Raw genomic sequence first — 24,886 nt, forward strand, 5'->3', positions numbered from 1 at the left:
AGTTTTTTACACTTTTTCCTAATTTCGCCCTTAAAATCCACAATAGTCGCGTTTTAATTTAAAAGAAGTTTGCTTAGTTCGCCAAGTGCTCCAAAAACCAAGCAATTACTTTCACAGAAGATTTAGTGTTGTGAGTTTATCACTAAAGCGAAACATTTTTGCGTTAAAAATGAATTTTTTGAAAGAGGATATGGTGAAAATGATTTACTGTTTCAACTGTTTGGATGCAATTGAGGTAACTTTACTGTTTATTGGCAAGCATAGTTAGATAATTCAAAAATCCACTGTTACCAGAATCACATGTTTTTATGTAGGTACCTACAGATTATGCAACAATTATCTGATAAAGATTTTGCTAAACGTTTAAAGACGTTTGAAAAAAAAAATTTAATAAACCTTAAACTTTAAAAATAGTAAACGGAACGGATTAAATTTGGCATTTTATTAAATTACAACAAATTTAATGATACCAAAATGTACAGAAAAGAAATTTTGTTTAAAATTTACCAAATAATAAAATCTTAAAACTTATCGAAAAATCAACAAAAAAATATTCCTTAAATAAAAAAAATTAAAATTGTGAACAATAACAACAACAAATGACTAAACCAAAAAGGTATGTACATTAAACTATAAATAATGTTCTACATGTCTACCCTGGTGTTAATCACACAAACGAATTCGTTTAACAAAAGAACTGCTTACTTTCTGTAACATTTCTCTAGTTACTTCTTGAAAAACATTCCAAATTCTTTGCTTCATGTCGTTTTTGGTGGTAACAGGCCTTTGATAAACCCGATTTTTCACAAACCCTCACAAGAAAAATCGAGTTTTGTGAGGTCAGGAGATCTGGCGGGCCAAGCAACTGGTCCTCTCCTACCAATCCATTTATTTCGAAAATGGTCATTTAGATGGGCCCTCACAACATGGCTAAAATGAGGAGGCGCTCCATCTAATTGTAGCCACATTCGTCTTACTGTTTGTAACGGTATCATCCAGCTCTTCTTTGAATTCATTTTGGAAAAAATGTAGAAAGTTCTGACCGTTCACTGTCCCATCAAAGAAATATGGTCCAAGAAGCTTTGTCCCAATGATACCATACATTAGGTGACCATCTATGTTGATGATCCAGTGGTATCACATGCCTTGGATTTACATCGCTGTAATAATGGAAGTTGTGTCGGTTTACAAATTCATTTTTCGTCCTGTTGCAGTTGGATTTGATGCAAAGCCCGGCGGCAAAAGTTTCGGCGATTAGCAAAATCTTGATCGCCTAATTCTTGTACAAGCTGTACGTGATATGGATGAAATTTATGTTTCCGGGTGATTCTATTAACAGTGGATTTTTTAATGTCCAACTGCCTTTCAATTTGCCTACAAGAGACATTCGGATTTTCTAATAGGGCTTGCATAACAAGCATTTCATTTTGTGGATTTGCTCCTGTTTTTTTGTCGTGTGACATTTCATAATTTAAATTTCCAGTTCTTTCAAATCTCTCCTTTAGGCTTTCAAATGCCAATCGATTTGGATGTCGTTCCGCATCCAGATATCTCTGTGCATAAACTCTGCTTGCCAGTAAACAATTTTTCTCACTTGTACCCAAACAGTAAATCATTTTCACCATATCCTCTTATGAAAAATTAATTTTTAATGCAAAAATGTTTCGCTTTAGTGATAAACTGACAACACTAAATCTTCTGTCAAAGTAATTGCTTGATTTTTGAGCAATTGTTATTTCCATGGCTAACTAAGCAAACTTCTTTTAAATTAAAACGCGACTATTGTGGATTTTAAGGGCGAACTTAGGAAAAAGTGTAAAAAACTCGATAACTATTACAGATAGGTATAGGACATGCTTAACAAAAAAGAAAGCTTATCACATTGTGAACATTTTAAGATAAAAAAATATGGGTCATTCCATTTGAAAAAAATAAGATATGGTTGTTTACATTTTTTTGGTTTTGGATAGAGTATTGCGAACACCCTGTAGAATATTATCAAATTCTCATAGGATCATAAAGTAAGTGTAAGTATGCACTAACAACCTACAAAAGATTTGGCTTGTAGGATCCCAAATGAATGAATTATTTTTGTTTTTGTGAAGACGTGCAAACGTCGATTTTTTGATCAAATATTAAATATCTCACAAACGGGTAAGTTTTGGTATAGACGATGCTTGATAAAAGGTATGCAGAATTTTAAAAGCAATCCAAAAATGCAATAAAATATAGGGTGTTCCATTTAAATTAAAAAAGTTGGGTATCATATCACATTTATGAATCACCCTGTATATCCAAAAATATTTTTATGTTATGCACCTTAGACAGTAAAGTAAATTTGTGTAAATTTTTTTTTGTATTACTGTATAAGGAGCTATCGTCCGTTATCGCACTAATGGGACACCCTGTATATTAAAATTCTGATCATAGAATAGCTACAAATATGTAATTTTAATTATTAGGCACACACAGGTTCTTCACCTAGGTGCTTTGTAAAAAAAATAAAAAAAAGAGACCGAAAATCACATGTGATAAGCGTGACTTATCACGACGACGTCTAGAACGATGGATGTTATAATAATGTTTAAAAGAACACAATTGTGTTAAAGTCGATTAAGCCATTTCTAAGATATAGGGAGTTTTTTACAGAAACCTTTGAATACCCCCTCCTTCACATTATTTTTAGAAATACATCAAAAACTGTCGAACAAAAAAGTTTCAGAATTCCTCTACTTTAAAGATCAAGTATTTTTTTGTTAGGTTAATATATCGAAATTCACAAAAACTTTACTTTTTTTAAAAAAGAAAAAAAATTAAAATGTGAAACTCATATTACAAATCTTACAAAAAAGATCAAAGCACTCCTAAATAAATTCTATGTATTGAGGGATTTTCTAAATAAAAAAAAATATTTTGATGGTTTGTAAAGCTTCAATTGAACTCTTGAGATGTGTTGTTATTATTATGGGGTCGTGCATATGAATCGCATCTAAAAACTACACAAAACTCGCTATTAAAAATAATGATTAAGAAGCCAAAGCTGTTTTCAACAAATCAAATATAAAACTCTAAAATCTGTAATTTAAAAACCTTTATATCTCTACTTACTGTCCTCAAATACATAAAAATCTCAAGTCCCAAAATATTATAAATCATAATCAACAAAAGAGAAATAATAAAAATCAACTCCTTAAAAAATCTCGATTAAATCAACAACTAAACTGCTAATTTTTTGGCTCGTAAATACTATAATAAGAATTCTCTAAATTTATTTAATAAAGAAGTTATACTCTGCTTTTCATACGTTCTTAAGCAACAAAATATTATAAATTAAGTACTTGGTGCTTTTCAAGACGTAAGTAAGAAGTATTTTTCAGACAAAATAAAAAAAGAGAAGCAATAAATGTCAAGGAAAATATATTATTATATATTTTGTCGCAGACTATATTATGCACGCCACGTCGGACCCGAAAAATCGTGTTTTTTTGGAAATAAAAATTCATATCTTTGGCTGTATGGCTAGCGAAACGATGAAATTTGGCATAGGGCCTCTCAATACATTGAGAATGATGGATCTTTTTTTTCGGGTACCACCAAACGGAGCGGTACTGTCTCAAAGTCAAAAATTCGTAAAAAAACGGGTCAAATTCCTTTCAGACGCGAGAACTCAAATAAAAAGCCTTTAAAAAACTTTAAATTTTTAGGACATAAGGGTCGGTGGGGGCTTAAGAACTGTATACTTTTTGGGCCAGATCGGTATACAGGGTGAGTTATTATAAGCGAACAAAAGTGACTAAAAAAAAAATTCAAACTTCTCCAGAGGCTAAAAAAAAATTTTTATAAAAAAAGTGTTTCGGCGAAAAGACTTCATTTTATAAGAGATTTAACATACTTGGAGCTTTTTTTTGTAAAAAATTTATTTTACGAGTTCTAGCATTTTCAGTTTTTTGAGATTTTCCGCCAAACGATACTTATTTTGGGAAATTTTTTTTTTTTCAAAAAATAACTTCATCTTTTACCTTTCATATGGCATATAACCGAAATTTTTGGGAACCATACAGGGCGAGCAATAATGAACTTTACCCATGAAGGTCCGACCCGAAAATCACATTTTATTTAATAACTTTTTCGTAGTGGCACCTGGACTATTTATATTCTCAGGCATTAAATACTTTAATAACCCCATTATTTATGTAAAATTACAATCTTCCAACATTAATAGGTTCTGAGCAATTCGAATTTTCGCGTTTAATTCATTTGCCACGTCCCTGTACATGGTGAAAAGATCAGACATCATCTAAAAGATCCGAAATTTTGTTTTACAACACATACTAAAATTTCAGGGTTCCAGCGATAGTACAAGTACCCGAAAAATGCGATTTTATGAAAAAAGTCCATTTTTTTGCGTTTTTGCAGGTAATTGGAGGTTTCAACCTAAACTCTGATGAAATGGCTAGTGGGAACAATACTTTGACGCATGGTGGGTAAAAATTTTTTGCTCGTGACAGGTGGCCGGGACTTGGTTGGGTTTTTTGTAAAATTATGAATGAAAATGAACCGGAAACGATCAGGGAAAGGAAGCACCGAATCAGAAAATGAATGGGCTTTCCGAATCTGTGCATATCATTTGGGGAAATTGTGTATTGCGGCCAGGAAAATTCGGCAAACATTTTGACGTCTTCGAAAAATGCCGTTTTTTTGAAAAGTCAGTGGTTTTATACCGGGGTGAGACGAAATGAAATTTGCCCGATTATTTTATTAAAATTATTCGAATATATACACGGGTCAGTCGTAATCATCTATTTAATTTAAAATAAAAATTTAGATATTAGGTGAGTTTTTACTATTTAGTTTATTATTAATATATGTTAATAATTCTTAAACATTGCTTTTGGGATATAAATAAAAAAATTTTGAAATTATTGATTTTTAAGGTTAGTCGAGTATCATAACTTTTTTGGTATTGGTGCGATTTGGTTGAAATTTGGTACCTAGTACCTATTTCGGATAAGATTAATAAATTTTGACAGATATTTGACATTTGACTTCCGGGTCACGTGACTATTGTAACTTTTTTGCTATGAGTCCGATTGGATTCAAATTTGGTATTTATGCTTTATTTAGGATACAATTAATAAATTTTAACAGATAATTGACAAATTATATTTTAAAGTCACGTGACTTTCATAATTCTTTTGCTATTGATCCGATTGGGTTGAAATTTAGTATTTAGGCTTTATTTGGGATGCAAGTAATAAATGTTGCCAGAAATTTGACAGATTGAATTTTAAAGTCACGTGACTTCCATAACTTTTTTGCTATTGATCCGATTGGGTTCAAATTTGGAATTTGGGGTTTATTTAGGATGCAATTGTTGATTTTTTACAAAATTTTAAAATATTGAGTTCTAGGGTCACGTGACTATCAAAATTTTCTATTTGATTGAAATCTGCTATTAGATGATATGTATATATTTATAGATAATATTTTGTATTACCCTATTCCTTTTATCTTAATTAGTTAAATTATTTCGTAAATTTGCCTTAAAAAAAAAAATTAAAATATCATCGGTTCGAATACATAGGCTTTAAAGTGAACTTATCTTCTTTCGTAATATTGTAGCATTATTATAGATTTTGAAAAATTTTGTCATAAAGCTTTTTCATTACTTTTTGAATGGTCTCTAGCCAGAAAAAAGAAATTTTGAATTTGGAGCATGTTTTGAAAAATTTTCATTTTGGGCCCGATTTTGTTCGAAAATCGAAAAATGCAAAGAAATAGGTTTTCCGTTCATTTTAGAGTCAAATTGGTAATAATCTTTTTTAAAGATACTCTGAAGTAGTACAGGATAGAAAAATAAAAAATTGAAAATTTTCCATAGGGCTCTTGATAATTCGATATTTATGTTTAATAGTTTTTTCCAATTTTCTCCGATTGTATAATAGCTAGAACCGATTCGTTTTAACAGGCGAATACCCCTTAATGTAGCGAAGAACTCTTATTTAATACAAAAAGTTGTCAGATTTATAGTTTATTAATAAAAAAATAAAAACCATTTTTTTGAAAATTTTCGTGGGTATACCCCTTTCGATTTTCGACCAAAAAAAAAAATTTTTTTCTTGGGTTTTTTTAGTGAAAATTGCCAGTTTAGGGCTAAAACTAAAATTTGTCAATAATTATTTTAAGAAAAAAAATGATACCGTGGGAAAAAACCAATTTTCTTTTGTTTTTCCCACATTTTTACTAATATCTCGGCTTCTATAGTTTCGATTCAATTCGTTGATGGTTTCTTTTATTTCTTATTCTCCTCCTGTCAATTCTTTTGATATTTTATGACTATTACTGTTGAAAATAAAAAGAAAAATCGAAAAAACGAATCGACGTAAAATCCCGTTTGTTCTATTCCAATAAATAGACCCTTATGGGAACTTCTCTCTAATTTTGGTATTTATGGTTTATTTAGGATACAACTAATAAATTATGACAGATAACTGACATTTGTGTTTCAGCCCAGGTCACGTGACTACCGTAACTTTTTTGCTATTGGTCCGATTCTGTTGGAATTTGGTATTCAGGCTTAATTTAGAATACAATTAATATATTTTGACAGATATTTGAAATATAAGACAGTATATCGACACACAACAAATTATGGTTCTTTGAAGCATGATACCCCAACCACTGGTCATCTCTTTCCTTGGCATATAAACGTTGGTACACCTGATAATTTTTGTTTTTTTTTTAAGAATTCCTTTATAGCCCTTCACAGACAAGACCTAAAGGTTCCAAACTGGTCCCCACGAACCAAAAGTATAGGAGCGAAGCGACTATACTTGTTACATTTCCTTATATTGATGATGATACAAAAACATAATAATTACGTTACTTACCTGAATCACTTAACTCCACCAAACTTCCGTCCTTGTTGGAGCCCTTCCTTAAAGCACTTTTTAACGGGCTCGCTGCACTTTCCTTTGGCGTCTTCTTTGGAGTTTCTTCATCGGAACTGTCCAAAACAATAACAGAAGAATCAAAAGTAACACTTTTTCTACCTTTAGTTGGAGGTGGAGTCATATCCATTGGTTTGGAGGTGGGAGCCAACAATTTATTAATGTCCACCAGTTTTATTTTTAATGGATGCTCCGCGGATGGTTTCTTTAACGCAGCTATAACACAAAAATTAATAAGATAAGAAAGGCGTAGCGATAATAAAATGCAAATTTTTATCTGCGAATTAGATGTTCCTGAAATTAATTGACTAAAGAGAAAATTATATCATGTGTGTCATTTAAACAAACAAACTACTATACTCTATTTCAGAAGTGTGTAGAGCAATAAAACCTCATTAGGTATGCAAAAGTGGTACCTGGTGATCCGCAAATATTTTATGCCACTACCTTAGTTGGGTATTAGTTTCAATGTAAAATTCTTTCTTTTCGTTGATTGCAGGTAGTGCCACCGGGTTTTGGGTCAATTTATGAGTTTTGCCCATTGTTACCCACTGATAAACATTGAAAACGGTTCGCCAAAGGCGTGCAACTGGGACTTGTTTTTTACCTTATAATTAATGTACTTAAATGCTATTTTATTTTAGAAAGTTACTTTTGTTTAAATGGAATAATATATTTTTTTCAAATTTCTCACAAATTTATTGAACATAATATGTAGAGTAAAACAGTTGAAAATGTCACTTTTGGATCTGGCACTTTTTGAACAGTGTATAACAATTTTAAATTATAATAGATTGTAGTCTTCTTCGTCATCTGACGAACTGTCATCACCTCTTGACATTATAATTAAAGGATCGACTGTCTGATCGATGAGGTTGTCAAGATCCCACATCATTGATCAAACAAGTAGCTTAACATCTTTCATTTTAAAAGTCGTGTTTTGTCTTGCTACAAATCCTTTTACCTGCGCCCATATCAGTTCTATAGGATTTAGTTCGCAATGATATGGCGGTAAGCGCAGTACAGTTATATTATATTTTTCGGCTATATCTTCCACGGCGTATTTCATGAAACGAGTTTTGTGTAAGTTTGCTATTGCCAGCAGTTCTTTTTTTATCAAATTTGCTTCAAACGCAATACCTTTTGCAGTCAGCAAATCGATAATTTCTTGCTTTCTCCAACTTGAAGTTGGCGTCTTCTCTATTCGCCGTGAATGATAGCTTGCGTTATCCATAACCACCACCGAATTAGCCGGAAGAAATTTTATCATTTCACCAAAATAGTCCTCGAAAACGTCTGAGTTCATGTCTTCATGGTAATCTCCTGTGCGAGTCGACTCAAAGGTTAGCAGACCTTCTTTTAAAAATCCCTCTTCGCTTCCAATATGTGTGATTATAAGTCTTTTTCCTTTTCCCGAAGGTACTTTAATACCCGTAGACAGTCCTTCTATGAAAGCTTGGCGAGCACTGGTTATATTTTTGTCTTGCCACATTTTTTGGACTATATAACCTTCGTTAATCCACGTCTCATCAAGATAAAAAACTTTCTTTTGCTCCCTGCGGTACTGCTTGATACTTCTCAAGTATTGTCGTCTCCAACAATCAATTTCGTCGCTCTCCAGTAAAAGTGCTTTGCGGTTATGCTTTTCCCAGGCAAAATCCATATTTTTTAAAGTTTTCCATAAAAGTTTTCTACTTATCAACGGAATACTGTCATCTCGGCCAAGCTCCATTAAAATTTTGTCTAGGGTGGGTATTTCCTTTTTAAAATAAAAAGAGTGAACTTTTCTTCGAATTATACATTTAGCATTTTCATCAAGGACTTTTGTAGGTCGTCCTGGCTTTTGCTTGGGAGATTCCACTTGACCTGCTACTTTTCTTTCCCGCAACAATTTGAAAATGGTGGACTTTCCAATTCCACTCATTCGAGAACATTTTTCAACAATTTCTTGCACAGTAAAACTAGGGTAATCGTGTTTTATGCAATCATGTACATTTAAAATAATAACTTTTTCACTCAGCGATAGTGGAGAATTTTTAGTATATCTTTTCGTTGGACTGAATACCTCCATTTTTTAAATATTGGGATAATAATATTGTGATTACACTACAGCGTAGCAGTGACTACTAACGTTTAAAATATGATTTAAAAGTATTTATAGTCTGTATATATTACCTGACCCTATTTTTGCATGTTACAAAGCGTTAAAAGATAGGTACCTATACAAAAGGATTAAAAGTATTTATTTAGTATTTAATCTCTTTCAAAATAAAGGCATTTAATCCGTGAAAATTAAATTCATAAATATTATAAGTACCTGCGCCTATGAAGTACCACGAAATGAAGCCAAACAGAACGGAATTCCCCAGTTTATTGCTCTATACATTTCTGAAATAGAGTATAGTAAAGTAATTCTCACCTTCTTTTTCTTCATCTTGATTCGTTTCCATTTCCTTAGAATCATTTTCACTAATGTTGACATTATTAGGTGCTATTTCTTTTTCTGCCTCACTGTTGTCTTCTTTATCACTGCTCTCCACAATTAAACTATCGGATATTTCTATTGCAGAATTACCTACTGTTTTTGAATTTACCACTTTTACAACTGGTGTTGACTCTACAAAGTCATCACTATTAAATGGTAAACTCGAATCACGTGGTGGCGTTCTTGGAGAGTTGCTGTTTAATTCAGATTCTCTTGTTTCATTGATAACTATATTTTCGTTGGTCTGAAAAGGTTGTGAAACAGTAGATTAGTTCAGTAATTTTTAACATTTGAAAAAAAAAAGGTTTATTTATAAAAAACCCAGAGATATATTTTCAAAGTATAGTATAGATCACTGAACTCAATGTTTTTAACAACTGTTTGTAGAATCGAAATTATTGAACATATAAATTCACTCAAAAACAACTGTTTGCCTGGTTATAGTGGAATACAAACTAAAATAATAAAAAAAAATTCACCTGTATATGATTAATCCATTAATACATATAATCAATCTTATATTTACATCGGGCACTGTCCCTGAATGTTTTAAAACCTCAGTTGTTACTCCCATCTATAAAACCGGTAAAAGATCAAAAATTGCTAATTTTCATCCAATTAGTGTGATTACAAAGTTTGCCAAAATTTTTGAAAAATGCATAAAAGAACGACTCTCTAAATTCCTGTCTGATAATAACATTTTATCTAAAAACCAATTCGGATTCTGCACAAGTATTAGTACTTCAGTCGCTATACTCCTGGTCACAAAAACAATAATTAAACACCTTGATAAAGGTAAAAAGTGCCTTGCAACATTTCTTGATCTAGAGAAGGCTTTTGACATGGTACCTCATAAAAACCTTATTAGTGTACTAAATATTTATGGTGTCAGAGAGGTTGTGTTAGAAGTTTATAAGAGTTATCTGGCGAACCGAAAACAGATAACTAAAATTAATGATACCTATATCTCTAAGGGATCACCTCAGAGAAGCTGATAGGAATACCACAGCGTACCATTCTTTACAGTGAAAGAATACTGGCAATTCTATCTCTATATATTTTAAGTATTTGTTCTGTTATATATGAAAATCCTGAAATAGGTGTACATGTTAGTCATACTCACTCTATAAGGTTTAATGTTGAAGGAAACTTATTGATTCCCAATAGTACTACCAACCTAAGCCTTAGGTCACTTCACTACCTTAGTGTAAAAATATACAACATTTTGCCGCTAACAGTAAGGATGACAGGGAACAGAAGAGCTTTTAATTAGAAATGTATCACTTTTATAGCTCTTAATTTCAAAAAGTTTTCAATATTATTCTGAATCGTTTTTCTTGATTCAAAGTAATAAAACTCTTTTTTTCATTCAATTATCAAGCTAATTAAGTTTTGTTATGAGTTTGAGCAAATGGTGCACAACTATATCTTATTTTAATATTTATCCAGTTGGTTTTTATTGTTAAACTCTTAGTATTATGGTTATTATGGTACATACAGAAATTAGGTTTTCTGGTACCTAATATAATTACAATAGTAAACATACAAATTTTTGTATAATATAAACATGTATGTAATAATTTAATTTTGGGAATATATGAGTAATGGGTAATACAATATCTTTGATCACTGCTTATACTCTCTCGTATTCTATAAGTAAGGTTTATATATTATTTACAAGAATAGTTGGAGCCTGTTTATATTTTCATATTATCATATTTTTTGTATCATAATAAATAAAACACTAAATTGTTTTATGCAAATTTATTATTTAAAAATATAGCAACAAAAAATAATCCAACTAAATTAAAAGCAATTCAATATTTCGTGTAGTACCCCTTCTCCTTTATAACATCTGCACATCGTCTTGGCATGGACTCAATTAATTTCATAATATAGTCTATGTTCACTTCTTTCCAAGCCTTTTCCATTATTTCAAAGAGAATATTTGTATTAGAGCATGTTAGGTGCCTGATTTTGGTGTCAATGTAATGCCATAAATTCTCTATAGGCTTTAGGTCTGGCGATTGAGATGGCCAGACCATTACATTTATTTTTTCATCGGATAGCCACCTCTTAACAAATTGAGAAGCATGTTTTGGATCGTTGTCATGCTGAAATATGGCTGTTACTGGCATGACTTCATCCATATATGGCACTAATTGTGTTTGCAGAATGTCTTTGTACATGAAATGATCCATTTTGCCCACTATTCTTACTATGGGTCCCATGCCACGAGCCGAGAAACATCCCCATACAAGAATATTTCCCTCTCCATGTTTAACTGTGGGGCAAATGTACTTTTTGTTTAATCTTTGTTTACTGGGGTGTCTGACGTAGTACATCACTCCATCAGTCCTAAATAAATTATATTTAAATTCATCACTAAATACGACTTTCTTCCAATCAGCCTCTGACGCTATGTTTGATTTCTTGTCCAAACTTCTCCAGGGTGTTAATGGAAGAGAGGCGACTGCGGCGGTGTTCTGTGACTTGTCCAAAGCTTTTGATTGTGTGAGTCATAGGATACTGCTTCAGAAGCTTTCTGCTTATGGAGTTAGGGGTGTTGCACTGAAGTGGTTTGAGTGCTATTTGTCTGGTCGCGAGCAGTCTGTGTACCTTAATGGTGACTTTTTTGGTAGGGAGCCTGTGGATTGTGGTGTTCCACAGGGGTCAGTTCTTGGTCCCCTTCTATTTCTTGTATACATTAATGATCTTATTACTCTTAACATATGTTGACATTTTACATTGTTTGCCGACGACACAACGGTTTTATGGTCGAATAAAGATCCCAAGCAGCTTGTCAGAGATGTTACAGCCGATCTCCTGAAATTGAAGCAATGGTGTGATTCCAATCAACTTTGCTTAAATATGTCAAAGTCCCATATTATTGGTTTTCATATTATTGCATTTCTTGGTTTAGTCATTGATAAAGATTTAAAGATTTCTGACCACATAATAAAGTTAAATAAAAAACTTGCTTCTGGCTGCTTCTCTGTTAGGGCAACCGTTCATGAACTGGGGAGAGATGTTGCTCGTGATGTGTACTTTGCTTTGTTCGAGTCGCATTTAAGGTATGCTCTTCCATTTTGGGGTGCATGTTCAAATTATCTGTTTCAGTCTGTTTTTGTGCTGCAAAAGAGGGTTGTCAGAAGTTTATTTGAGGCCCATTCTAGAATGCATTGTGGTAATCTTTTCAAAGAGAGCCGTATTTTGACCCTACCATCATTATTTATTTTGGAAACTGCATGTTTAATATTCAAAAATAAGAACAGTTTTCCAATCCGACATCACAGTTATCCTACCAGACAGATTAATAATATTCCCCTTCCTATTCCTCATTTTACATCTATCAAAGATTCATTTATATATCGCGGTTTTATCCACGCTAATGTGATTTATAATCACATTAGCGTGGAATTAAGAAGTGTTCAGTATTTGCGCCAGTTTCGTTGTAAACTGAAGTCATATTTGCTTCTAAAAGCCTTTTATTCGATTGAAGACTTTTAAGGCTGAGGATGTTGTGTAGTAGATGCTAAGCTTTTAATCTGTTAATTTTAATTTTGAACATACCTTTATGTGTCCCTTTATCTCTGCTACCTTTGTCTACATGCATATATTTTGTTTTATAAAGATTTTGTTTGTAACATTTTTCTCTTGCATTTTTTTTTTTAGGCATTTTATATGTTGTATAAATTTTTTATATTTGTTTTGTAAAATCTGATTTGATTGTATTTATTTTCTTAAGCTTTGTCAATAAAATTCGTGTACGTGTACCAAATTTTCGACAATAAAGTACTTGGGAAAAAAAAAAGCTACAGACCAGTGGACACGAGATTGGGCAAAGTAAAAACGAGCCTTGACGTTCTTCTTTAAAAGTAACAGTTTTTTAGCGGGGCGACGAGCAGGTAAGTTGGCATCAAGTAATCTTCTCTTTACGGGACTAGAACTGAGGTTTACTCCTCCACCCTCTTTTAATTTTGCCAAAATTTGGGAAGAAAACAAAAAAGAATTTTCTTTGGAAATTCGTAGCAGCTGCCTATCCATCCTCAAATTTGTTTTTCTGGGTCTACCAGGAATGGGCGCCGGTGCAGCTATTCCAGTAAGGCGAAATTTTTTGCAAACTCTGGATACGATTGACCTGTGAAGCCGTAAGCTTCTTGCAATGTCACTCTGCCCAACACCATTTTCGTAATGCTCCACAATAATTTTTCTTACATCACCAGAGATGGTTTGTGAGCGACCCATTTTAAGTTAATTCTGAGATTCAAAAATAACAACTTTACAGCAGGTAAATCAATATTTAACTGATAAAATAAATGCGAAACAAGAATGTTGCTATATTTATGCACATTGTCTAAATAAACAAACATGAAGTTCCTTACTCTGCATTGGCAATCTTATGATATCTGGGTATATTGATAAATAATACAGGGGCGTGTACTTAAAAGTAAAGAAATAATATGGAATAAATAAAGGAGCAAATAATATCTTTGAAAACATCGCTTGTTGCTATATTTATGCACAATACTGTATATTACCAAAATTAAATTGTTTACTATTGTAAATATATTAGGTACCTAGAAAATCTAATTTCTATATGTACCATAATAACCATCATACTAAGAGTTTAACAATAAAACTGGATAGATATTAAAATCAATGAATAAACTTATCTAACCATTAGAGTGTACAGCAATAACAAAAAAAATTACATAACGCAAGTCTTTAGTATTATATTAGAAACATAATATAAATTATGAATATAGTAGAAAAAGTATAGAATGCCTAACCTTTTTGGAAACAAAAATGAAAATAAATCCAGATGACAAGAATGGCATAAAAATATAGTAAGTTTACTATGATAGAAACATTTTAACTATTCTTTTAAACCATTCCAGTAAAAAAGTTCTTTATTCTAAAGGAATTGTATTATAAACTATTACACCACTATGGTAAATACTGTTTTCCATATGTTGATAATTGTCTTAGTAAAGTTTATTATTGGTTTTGTTAAATAATGTGCTGTTGGAAACCATACACTTGTCAAATATTGTACATAACTGTGAATAAGAGAATAATTAATAGATCTTAGCAGGTGTTCAGGAACAATACAAGAAAGTCGTTTTAAAACATCCACTAGTGTATACAATTATTTTTTTAAATTTTCATTGTGTTATTCCCAATTAAGAACCTCATCAATCCAAAGACCAAGATATTTAATAGAACTCGAGTGTTTTAATTTAGGAACTTTGAAAAGCAATGGTTGTTCATTTGACATTTTTTGAGAGGAAATAAATATAAGCCCTGATTTTTCAACATTTAAGGTAAGTTCATAAGATATTACCATTGTTCAAGGAGGCTTGAGTCATGTTTTATATCTTCTTTTACACTTTAAATTGAAGAGCTGCTATATACCAAAAGAGTATCTTCTATATTCTTTGCCTTTGATTTGAAACAGAATTCATACAGTGAGGACACGCATGTTGGCACAAATTCATTTAAAATTCAGAGGTGTTCGAAAAAAAAACACTTTATGTTACGTTAATTTTTATTTTTTGTCGCAATTTTGTTGATGATGAATTCATGTATACAGGGTAGACCAAAAATGAGCTACGACTATCAACTCAATTTGTTTAAATAGAAATTTTTAATTTTTTAACTCTGTATAGAATTTTAAGTATATTTTGTATACCATGTCCTATACCTAACCTCAATATTTATTAACAAATTTGCGATTAAATTCTTTATAAACAACCATGAATTTTTGGAACAGGTTATAACAAATCAAAAAAATTTAAATAAATGTTCAAATTGTTGACCATTAACTTCCTAACAGTAATCAAGTCAATATTCAAATTCTTGTAATATTTTACTTATTGTTTCAAAGTCAAAGTCAAAATATACTTTATTTGCTAAGTTTACAAACTTATGCTAAAAGCTTCCTAATCCTAGAATTTATAATACAAATATTTATTTGGTTATTTATTTTACTTTTATTATCCAGGGCATATTATAGCCTTGACGATTTTTTTAATGATACCTTTTAACCTGTGCTCTGACATCATTTTAGTGTTTTAGTTTTGTTTCCTGTTAAATAATGTAATTTACTTCTTCTAAATTCTGTTTTATTGACAGCTTTACTTATTTTTTAATGAAATTTATCAAAAAGATGCTTTTTTTTCTCAATCTGTTTTGTTATGATTAATTTTGGTAATGTGTGTAAATTTTATGGTAAAGTGTTTTAGAAGTTATGTTTGTTTGAAATTTAAAGTGAATTTGGAATTTTTTAGTTTTTAGGATGCTTGTACACAAGATTTTGTTGTCTTACGTAATATAGCACATTTTCTTTCTTTCTTTCTTTCTTTCTATACAGGACAAAAACAGAATACAGAATCGATTTTGATTGTACATAGAAGCATATTTTATATAAACAAAGAAAAAACCAAATAATTTTAAATATTAAAATAAATCGTTAAAATCCTCTTCAATGCTGTAGTAAGCTTTTGGTAAGATTAATTTCTTTAGTTCTCTCCTAAACTTTTTAAGGTCTGTAACAGTCCTAATCGAAAAAGGAACATGATTAAATATTTTATGACTAATAAATATAAGAGAGTTTCTCGTAAGTGAGGAGGTGGGGATTGGAAGAGATAAGTTGCCCACTTGACGAGTATTATGACTGGTGCAGGATGGTGGACTTACGGACTTATGTATGAGTGTTGCAGTTTATAAGTATTTATATTTATATTAATATTTTATATATTTATAGTATTTATATATCAGTCTTTATATTTCAATATAAAGAGTGAGAAAACTGTTAAAATTCTTTCAGCTACAAAAAGAGGTTTACAAGAGACTCTCAGACCAACACCACACATATGTTAATGCTTCTTTCTGAATAGTAAAAATCATGTTAAAGAGTCCCTTGGAGCACAAACCCCAAAATGGCAACCCATAACGGATATGAGAGTCTATTAAAGCGAAATAAACTGAACGAGCAAACAACCCCCCCAACTCATGCCTGGCAACCCTGACTGCAAAACAACCAGAAGAAAGTTTAGCAGCGAGGCCCAAAATGTGGTTGTCAAACCTTAAACTCTCATCAATGAAGAGGCCGAGAAATCGACAATAATCCTTACCATGTAGTGGGCTCTGCTCATCAAACAAAAAACCCTCTACATTACACTTAAAGCCCAGAACAAGTCTTATCAGCATTGAATACAAGTTTGAGGCCAGATTTGTTGTATTTCAGCTCTAATTCTATTTTTTAATTCTTCTAAACTTTCAGTTTTATCAAAATAAACTTTACATTTTAGATAACTCCACAGATAAAAAACCAATGGGGTTAAATCTGGCAACCTTGCTGGCCATTTGGAACCATATCGAATCTGCTGATATAAATGGGTTTTAACCATTTGGGTAAAGTGCAATTGAGGGGGTCAGAAGCCAAGGGGTTTAAGTACCAAAACATAAATATTGAGAAATTTTAATTTTAAATATTTTTACTTATTAAAAAATCTAGAACCCTAAAATGCATGAGTTATGTATTGCAAATTTTTTGTTTTGCTTATACTTATAATTTAGGATGGATTTTGAAAATGTTTGGGCTTTATTTTATTCACAGAGCCGTACTATGGTACGCGGGTGTTGTAACAATTTTGAAAAAATGCTACATAATCATTTATTTTTGTAGATAGGTAACTCGATAGGTAATAAAAATTCTCAAATAATAGAATAGACTTTAATAAAAAATAGTTACAGAAGATTTTGTATTAATATTAATCATCATTTGATTCAACCATGTCACCGAGAGTATAATCTTCATCGTTTCTCCCGTTTGTTTGATGGCCTGCATTCAAACTCTGTCCTGGATTCAACGACTTATAGAAAGAAAGAAAGAAAGAAAGAAAGAAAGAAAGAAAGAAAGAAAGAAAGAAAGAAAAAAAGAAAGAAAGAAAGAAAGAAAGAAAGAAAGAAAATGTGCTATATTATGTAAGACAACAAAATCTTGTGTACAAGCATCCTGAAAACTAAAAAATTCCAAATTCACTTTAAATTTCAAATTTCAAACAAACATAACATCCGAAACATTTTACCATAAAATTTACACACATTACCAAAATTAATCATAACAAAACAGATTGAGAAAAAAAAGCATCTTTTTGATAAATTTCATTAAAAAATAAGTAAAGCTGTCAATAAAACAGAATTTAGAAGAAGTAAATTAAATTATTTAACAGGAAACAAAACTAAAACACTAAAATGATGTCAGAGCACAGGTTAAAAGGTATCATTAAAAAAATCGTCAAGGCTATAATATGCCCTGAATAATAAAAGTGATTTTAATTCCTTTTTGAATCTCTTAACTTCTAAAATTTGTCTGATACATAGAGGAACATGGTTGTACATTTTTTTGCTAAGGTATATAAGTGAGTTCTTGGTGAGGGAGGATCTAGGGATTGGTAAGGGAAAATCGTTAACCTGGCGAGTCATATGACCAGTGTTAGAGGGAGGTTTAGGACATTTATGAATAAGTGTAGCTGTTTCTAAGATAAAAAGAGAAAAAAGAGTTAGGATTTTTTGGGATATAAAGAGAGGTTTACAAGAATCTCTTAACCCAGCGGAACATAGGTATCTAACTGCTTTTTTTTGAATCACAAAAATTATGTTTAATAATCCCTTGTTGCTTAAACCCCAAAAAGGCAAGCCATAACAAAGGTGGGACTCAATAAGAGAAAAGTACACTGAACGTGCAACTACCCCTCCTAGCTCATGCCCCGCCATTCTTACTGCAAAGCATCCAGAGGATAATTTTGATGCAAGATTTAGGATATGATCTTCGAAGCGAAGGCGACCATCAATGGTAATACCAAGGAACTTACAGCTTTCTTTGTTTTGCAAGGGGGAGTTTTCACTAAACATAAGGCCCTGAACGTCACACTTAAATCCCATAATAAAGGTTTTGCCCACATTAAATACAAGCCTGTTTGCAGCACACCACTCCGATAAAATCTTAAGATCCTTAAAAACCTGGGCTCTAACATTATCAGAATCTCTATGATTCCATAAAATGGTGGTATCATCAGCAAACTGAACCACTTTGCCCTGCAGTTTTAATGAACCCAATCATGGTGTATTGGTGGTACATATGGTAGAAGCTGCATCAAGTTATTGAATTTTGCTAAGTTTATTTTTGGAGGACTGTCATATAGAGCAGGTAGAAGAATTTTTGAAGGTCTACCACGCAAGGCAGTGTTTTTAGAAAGATCCATTTCTTCGAAAGGAAAATCACTATTATTCTTTATAAAAAAGTTTCATTGGATACTTTTTTTTGAAAAGTAGCCATTGCATTTTACTCATTCCTGTAAGATTTGATTTTATGATGTTGTCCATGGGAGATATAGATTTAAAATCTTCAGGCTGCATTTTTACTACAATACATTTTCTACTGACTCCTGCTATAAAATTAATCCAATCATCGGGAGCAAAAACGTGAGTTAGCCGTCTCTTTGCTTTTTCAATAACGGCAAAATCTTGATCGCATTCCATAAAGGAATGTCCCGAAACCAAAAAACGGTGATCAACACTTTCGATATGTGTAAATTGCACAATATACATCCAAAATTTTATTATGTTCTTGTTCTTGTTTTGACCACTACAGTTATCACTGAATGCATCGATGTGGGTCACTGTTTTTGGCAAACTTTGAATATACTTCAGCAAACATGACATGACTTCTTGAGAACCTTTCGACCCTTCACCTTCATGCCACATGTACATATTACCAATTCCAGATGATAAATCATGGATTCCTAGATCCTAAGTCCATAGCTGGCGCAAATAATATACTTTGCTGCATGTCAAATGCGGAGTGGGTAAGGTTTTTTGTAGATCAAAACAAATAGCACGTTTTTCTGGACACTGTCTTGCTGATTCCTTGGCGGCGTTTTTTAAATTTTTGACTACTTCAGCTTGACGTAGATGACGATCATGTTTTCTGGCAACGCGGGAGCCCTCTTCAGATTCTGGATCACAAGAATTTTTCTGAGTAATGAACGTGTCACACTTTGTACATGTATTTGAATATGGTCGGTGAAAAGCTAAGTTGAAATGGGTATTAAAAATGTCGCGGTATTTGCTCAGCTTTAATGGTCGAGCTTCTTTTTCGTGACAAAATTCTTTGTATAGCTTGTACATTTTTGTTACATTTAACTCGGGAGACATATACTTGCGATTCGGATTGTCTTTTCTAGTATAATTACTCACAAATTTTGGGAATGGGTTTATATGCTGTTTTGCTAAGTTTAAAGACTCATCGTCTATTTTATTGCTAGGGACATGTCTTTCCCTTTGATCCGTTTGGACGACTCCAGACTCCTTCTTTTTCTTTGTGACGTTATAAAACCGTTTGCGGCTAATATCTAAAGTTCTCAGAAAAAACTCTTTGCATACATGTTTATTTTATCACAGTGCTAATACTCTTTTGTCTGGTGATTTTTAGATGGAGCATTATTTTGTATGCATGATGCAATAAAGGTGCTCTGTAGATCCCATCCATTAGTTTTGTTTCCTAGATTCCAATAATCAGTAAAAATTGTGTTTCTAACTTCCTCCATAAAATTTTCTGTACACTTGTATCTGCATGTATGGTCATAAGCCTTAACAGATTTTGCATGATGTAGTTGCGACCAACATATTCCTAGCTACTGTTTCTTCGAATTTTTGAACAATTTCTTTTCCATGTCGCAGTTTTACGAACCCTTTTTCTGGACCCATTCCCAGCTTCATTCAAGTTTTGCACTTCAGCATCATCACCACCACTGCTACTTGGAACATAATTTCCATCTATATCAAAGTTGTCGGAGAATGGCTCCGAAAAAGAGTCATTTTATTAAAATCTGTTGTAGGTATTTAAATATTAATGAAAAAAATGCAATTATTATGATTATGGTCTTAGTTCCATATGAATTTGTAATGCTATAATGAAAAGAAAACTTGATTTGTATTATCATAACCTTAAAAAATTGATATCATAAAATATGTACCTTAATTTTTATTTTAAATAGAAATTTTTCTTGCTATAATAACTACTTACCTCTTTCATCGTCTGATGTAAGCATTTTGAAATTAAAAATGCCCTTCAATCACTACTTTTCATGATTTTAGTACGACAACTGACACTGACAAAATCGTTAGTAATCAACAGAATATAACAGTTTCCTTGGCTGCAAATGGATCCAAGTATACTTGGACCCGTTTAGCTCTAAACAACTGTTAAGATATGGTAAGTAGTACATTTTCTTATTGATAGATGGAGCCATTAAGACTTGTTTTATGCTTGGATCTCTTTGCCACCAAGTAAATGTATATATTAAGTTTTGATTTCTGCACTTAACTTGATATTGAAAAAAAATCGGCTTGGATCCCTTGGCTTCTGACCCCCTCAATTAAACTAGGTACTTTCTGATTTTGAAGCAAAATAAATATTTTCCAATATTTAATCTAAATATTTTTCAGAGGTAAGTGCGCCCTCAATAAAATAGAGACCCACTTCTAGTACTATTCTTAAATTGACAATTTAATATTACTTTATGTAATCAAAAGAGCAATAAATGAATTTGAATTAAGCCATGAAGCACTTGCAGAGAATATTCGAAAACAAGTTTGTATAGTACACATTTTCACAATTTTTTTTTTTTTTTTAATTATTTTATTAAAGAATATATTACTCATCCTCCAATTTTTTTTGCTTAAAACAATCTAAAGAAGATTAGCTTACTATTTCATATTCAAAAATGTTAAAAATTGGAGTTACCTAAAGTCAACTAGAACCTTTAGAAATAATGAATGAGTAAACTTCTTTAGGATTACTTACTTATTTTCAATCATTCTTTGTGTTTTAATCTAACAGACAATAAACAAATACATAGATTAGATGGAATTTAGTTTAGCAGTCCCATATTAAACTCATGTAAGATATGAACTAACTATTCATTATGACTATTAAGCAAATACTAATGTGTCTATAATGGGGTTAGGCTTGATAATAAACAAACATTATTTGTATTGACAAACAACTAAATTCCAATTCCTATTCAGGTTGAAATTGATTGTTTCTATCAAATTGTACCCTTAATCCAATATAATTCTGACCTTTAAAGAAAACTATTATAAATACATACCTTATCACCATTTGAAGACTCTTTATCACTATCAAGTAAAGAATTTTGATTACTTGTTTCTACACTTTGAGTATTGGACTGTGTTAACTGATTTTCTACAGCAATTTCACTTGTTGCATCATGATCATTATTAATAGGGCTAGGTATGTTCTTTAAGTTAATTGTCTCATTAACTTCCTCTAATTCACTGGAAGAACCCTCCACAATATTAGAATGTTGGCGCACTTTAACACGTTTATATGTTGTATATACTTTCTCCTTTACATTATTTATTTTTGTGTGAATATTGGATATTAGGCCCTTTACTTTTCTAAGACCAGTCCTATTGTTTTGGCTGTCCAGTTTGTTCAGTAACTCGTCGACATCATCCAATTTGGCTAATACATCTAAAGCATCCTGGAACTTTACCAGCATCTGATCTATATCAATTTCCTCCGTCATATTTGATGGTATTTCGCTGAAAATAAATATTCACATTAAAAAGTTTTCATTGCAGTGAGAAGAGTGGATGTTTAATTATAATATTTGGCGCCAAAGTAAGAATAAAGAGGCTTAATTAGTTCATAGAGGTGTAAAGGCTTGTGAACAATTAAAACTTTACTTACGGGAGTGTTTATTAATGAATGGAAAATCAAATGGAACAATGCATTTTCCTAAACATTTCCCTGGAAGGCCATTTTCGCACAGTTGCTTGGTCTTACTGCTTTTCTGTCAAACTTGTTTTGACATTTTTGACTTGACATTTGACAGTTTACGAAATGGAGCTGCAAGCCAATGGGGTGTGAGGGCAAAAAACCTACTTTCTTAAAATTATGGTAAAATCAGCTAAAGCTTGGAGGAATTAATGAAACGGTAAAATACATTTTTTAAATATTCGTATGCTTGCGTATTTTCGGTCTTACAAACATTTTATTTCAAAATTAACAAGAAAAGTTGACGTCTATGACGTCAATTATGCCATTTACCTTCCTGTCATGTCAACACTGAAGTTTTAAATTAGATCACAAAAACAACAATTTTTTTTCTGAATTATATTCACTGAAACTCTAATTGAGATGATGCATTTTACACAGTAACATTCACATGAAACTTTATGAAATCCGGGTTTAAGCAATCAATAGTCTTTAATTATTGATTTTTTCTGAATTCAAGGAGAAATTACGTATGGGTATGCGGGATGGCGTCCCCTTCGCGCGCAAAAAAATTGCGGGACAATGTTGCCGGTGTTACCAACTTACCATTCTCCTTCAGCCAACCTGATGACACACGTCACTTAGCTAAAGCATGAAGCACAGATTAAATATAACTTAAAATAACTTTAGTTTATATACAGGGTGTTTTCTAACTACGGTACGAAACTATACAGGGTGAATCGTTAGGTCGTTTTATGAAAAAAAGTTCCTATGAACGTATGTCGGGAGTTGCTTTGTTTCTGAGATACAGGGCGATGACGGTTCAAAAAAATAACGGTATTTTAACCCTTAATCGGGCAAGTTTTTAATTTCAATAAAACAAATATTTTGGTATATTATTTTCTTTATTTGTATTATACAGAGTACAAAAAATACGAAAAAAAATTTTTTTGCTTACATACAAAGAAAAATTACGTATCCTATGGGATAGATTGACCGCTCAGGCATCTTTAACATGGTATATTAAAAAACAATTGCGCGTATTCTGTCCTTGCACAAAACATAATCTTACATTACACTTTTGACAAAAAACCGTGGTTTGTCCATTAGTACACAGCCTACATCTACCTTTTTGTGTAAATGTGGGAAAATGTCCAATTTGGTCATATCTGATATCGTCAGTTGGTCTTGCTGGAACCCTAATCTTTTTTGCTGGCTGATCGTTTGCAAAGTCAGATTTTCGAAATTTGGTCTTTTGCTCGGTTTTAAGCAACGATAAAGCCAAACTTACTCTGAATTCTTTCAAATGGTCATATTTCCGTCCAAGGACTTCACTGTCGTGCTGTCACTGTCGTCTGTGCAACAACCAAGCGTTATTTACACAAATATCAATAAGTTGTCCGAATATCCCCAAATACCAACGCCGTGACTTATAGGGTGTCTTATAAAGAGCTATTAGCATATCAGCTAAGTCTACACCACCCATTTGGGTATTGTATTGCTTTATAATTTGTGGACATACCACATCAACTTTCTTTTTTTCCTCTTTGCTGTATCGCTTTACTTGAAAAGTAGGAGTGTGTGATACGTACGAGCTGGCTAGAGTAACGCACTTTGTGTCAGCCGTTTTTACGACTGCAATGCCTGCATTATTATCGACTTTATAATCAAAAGTCCCCCTACCCTTCTTGAGGAAAGATTTATCTTGTTCTAATGTACAACCTTGCAATCGGTTACTTCGCACAGTACCTAAACTGTTTATGCCATAATCGTTTTTTAGTAAAATAATCAGATCTAAAGAAGTAAACCAATTATCAAAATATACATAAGTCTCAGTGGGGTTTGGAATCGTTTTACAAAGCTGTACAACTACTTTTCTGCCTGATCCAAGTTCAGCTTCGGTTCCAGAAAAAAATCATGTTGTCAAAAGTAGTAGATCCAGTATATATAAAAAATCGTACACTATTCCAGATATCCCAGCTCTTACAAATATCTTGAAGCCCCATTTTTTAGGTTTTTTTGGCATATATTGTCTTAGATTTCCAGCTTTGATCCCTTTATATGCTATCATCATTTCGTAAATCGAATAAAGGTTCTCACCCTTGGTTTTTATACAGTTAGTCCTAATTCTTTCTAACAAAGGTCTTATCTTGAAAAGACGATCTTTATGGGCATCAGCATTATTGTCTTGAAAATGAATAAGTCGTCTCAATTTTTTAAACCTTTTTACCGGCATAGCATCAGCAGTAAGGTTATATCGAAGATTTAGAGACCAGTAGTCTTCAAAGGACGGCATGCTTACAAGTCCTATAAGAAGTTCCACGCCTAAAAAAGCTTTTACTTCACTAAGAGACGTGTTTATTGACGTACCTGTTGAGTAGATATTGGTTTGCTCTACAATGTACTCAATAACAGAATCGTCCCAAAATTTTTGAAAATATTGAAGGGGAGTAAGTATATCATCTGGAGACTCGTGTTCAATCTCAATGGGCAATTGATAATACTCAAAATCTTCCTTTTCCCACTTGAGATTATGCCTTTTTATCTTTTTTTGTTTTTGTTTTTGTTTAATAACGGATAATGGTATATCGTCATCAGAACTATCAAAATCATTAGATTGATCTACTGGTACATGTG

At 32.0% G+C, this 24,886-nt stretch overlaps 2 protein-coding genes across 6 annotated transcripts in view; one reads left to right on the top strand and one right to left on the bottom strand.

The window, feature by feature from the left end:
• LOC126736016 (transcriptional regulator ATRX homolog) overlaps positions 1 to 22,782 on the bottom strand; it is a 181,542-nt gene extending 158,760 nt beyond the window's left edge. The window contains exons 1-5 of one of the 4 annotated variants that reach the window (XM_050440201.1): positions 22,583 to 22,782; positions 22,223 to 22,381; positions 21,618 to 22,074; positions 9,370 to 9,679; positions 6,891 to 7,166 (exon numbers count right to left, since the gene is read on the bottom strand). In XM_050440201.1, the coding sequence (XP_050296158.1) occupies positions 6,891 to 7,166; positions 9,370 to 9,679; positions 21,618 to 22,058 (1,027 nt within the window). In that variant the 5' untranslated portion in view covers positions 22,059 to 22,074; positions 22,223 to 22,381; positions 22,583 to 22,782. Of the gene's footprint in view, positions 1 to 6,890; positions 7,167 to 9,369; positions 9,680 to 21,617; positions 22,075 to 22,222; positions 22,440 to 22,582 lie in introns of those variants that run through there. The other 3 variants (XM_050440200.1, XM_050440202.1, XM_050440199.1) reach the window with 3 other exon arrangements.
• Positions 1 to 24,886, top strand: part of LOC126736038 (protein phosphatase 1 regulatory subunit 21) — a 129,669-nt gene that overhangs the window by 45,631 nt on the left and 59,152 nt on the right. The window lies entirely within an intron of this gene.

This window comes from Anthonomus grandis, chromosome 5, assembly GCF_022605725.1.
Source record: "Anthonomus grandis grandis chromosome 5, icAntGran1.3, whole genome shotgun sequence".
NCBI lineage: Eukaryota > Metazoa > Arthropoda > Insecta > Coleoptera > Curculionidae > Anthonomus > Anthonomus grandis.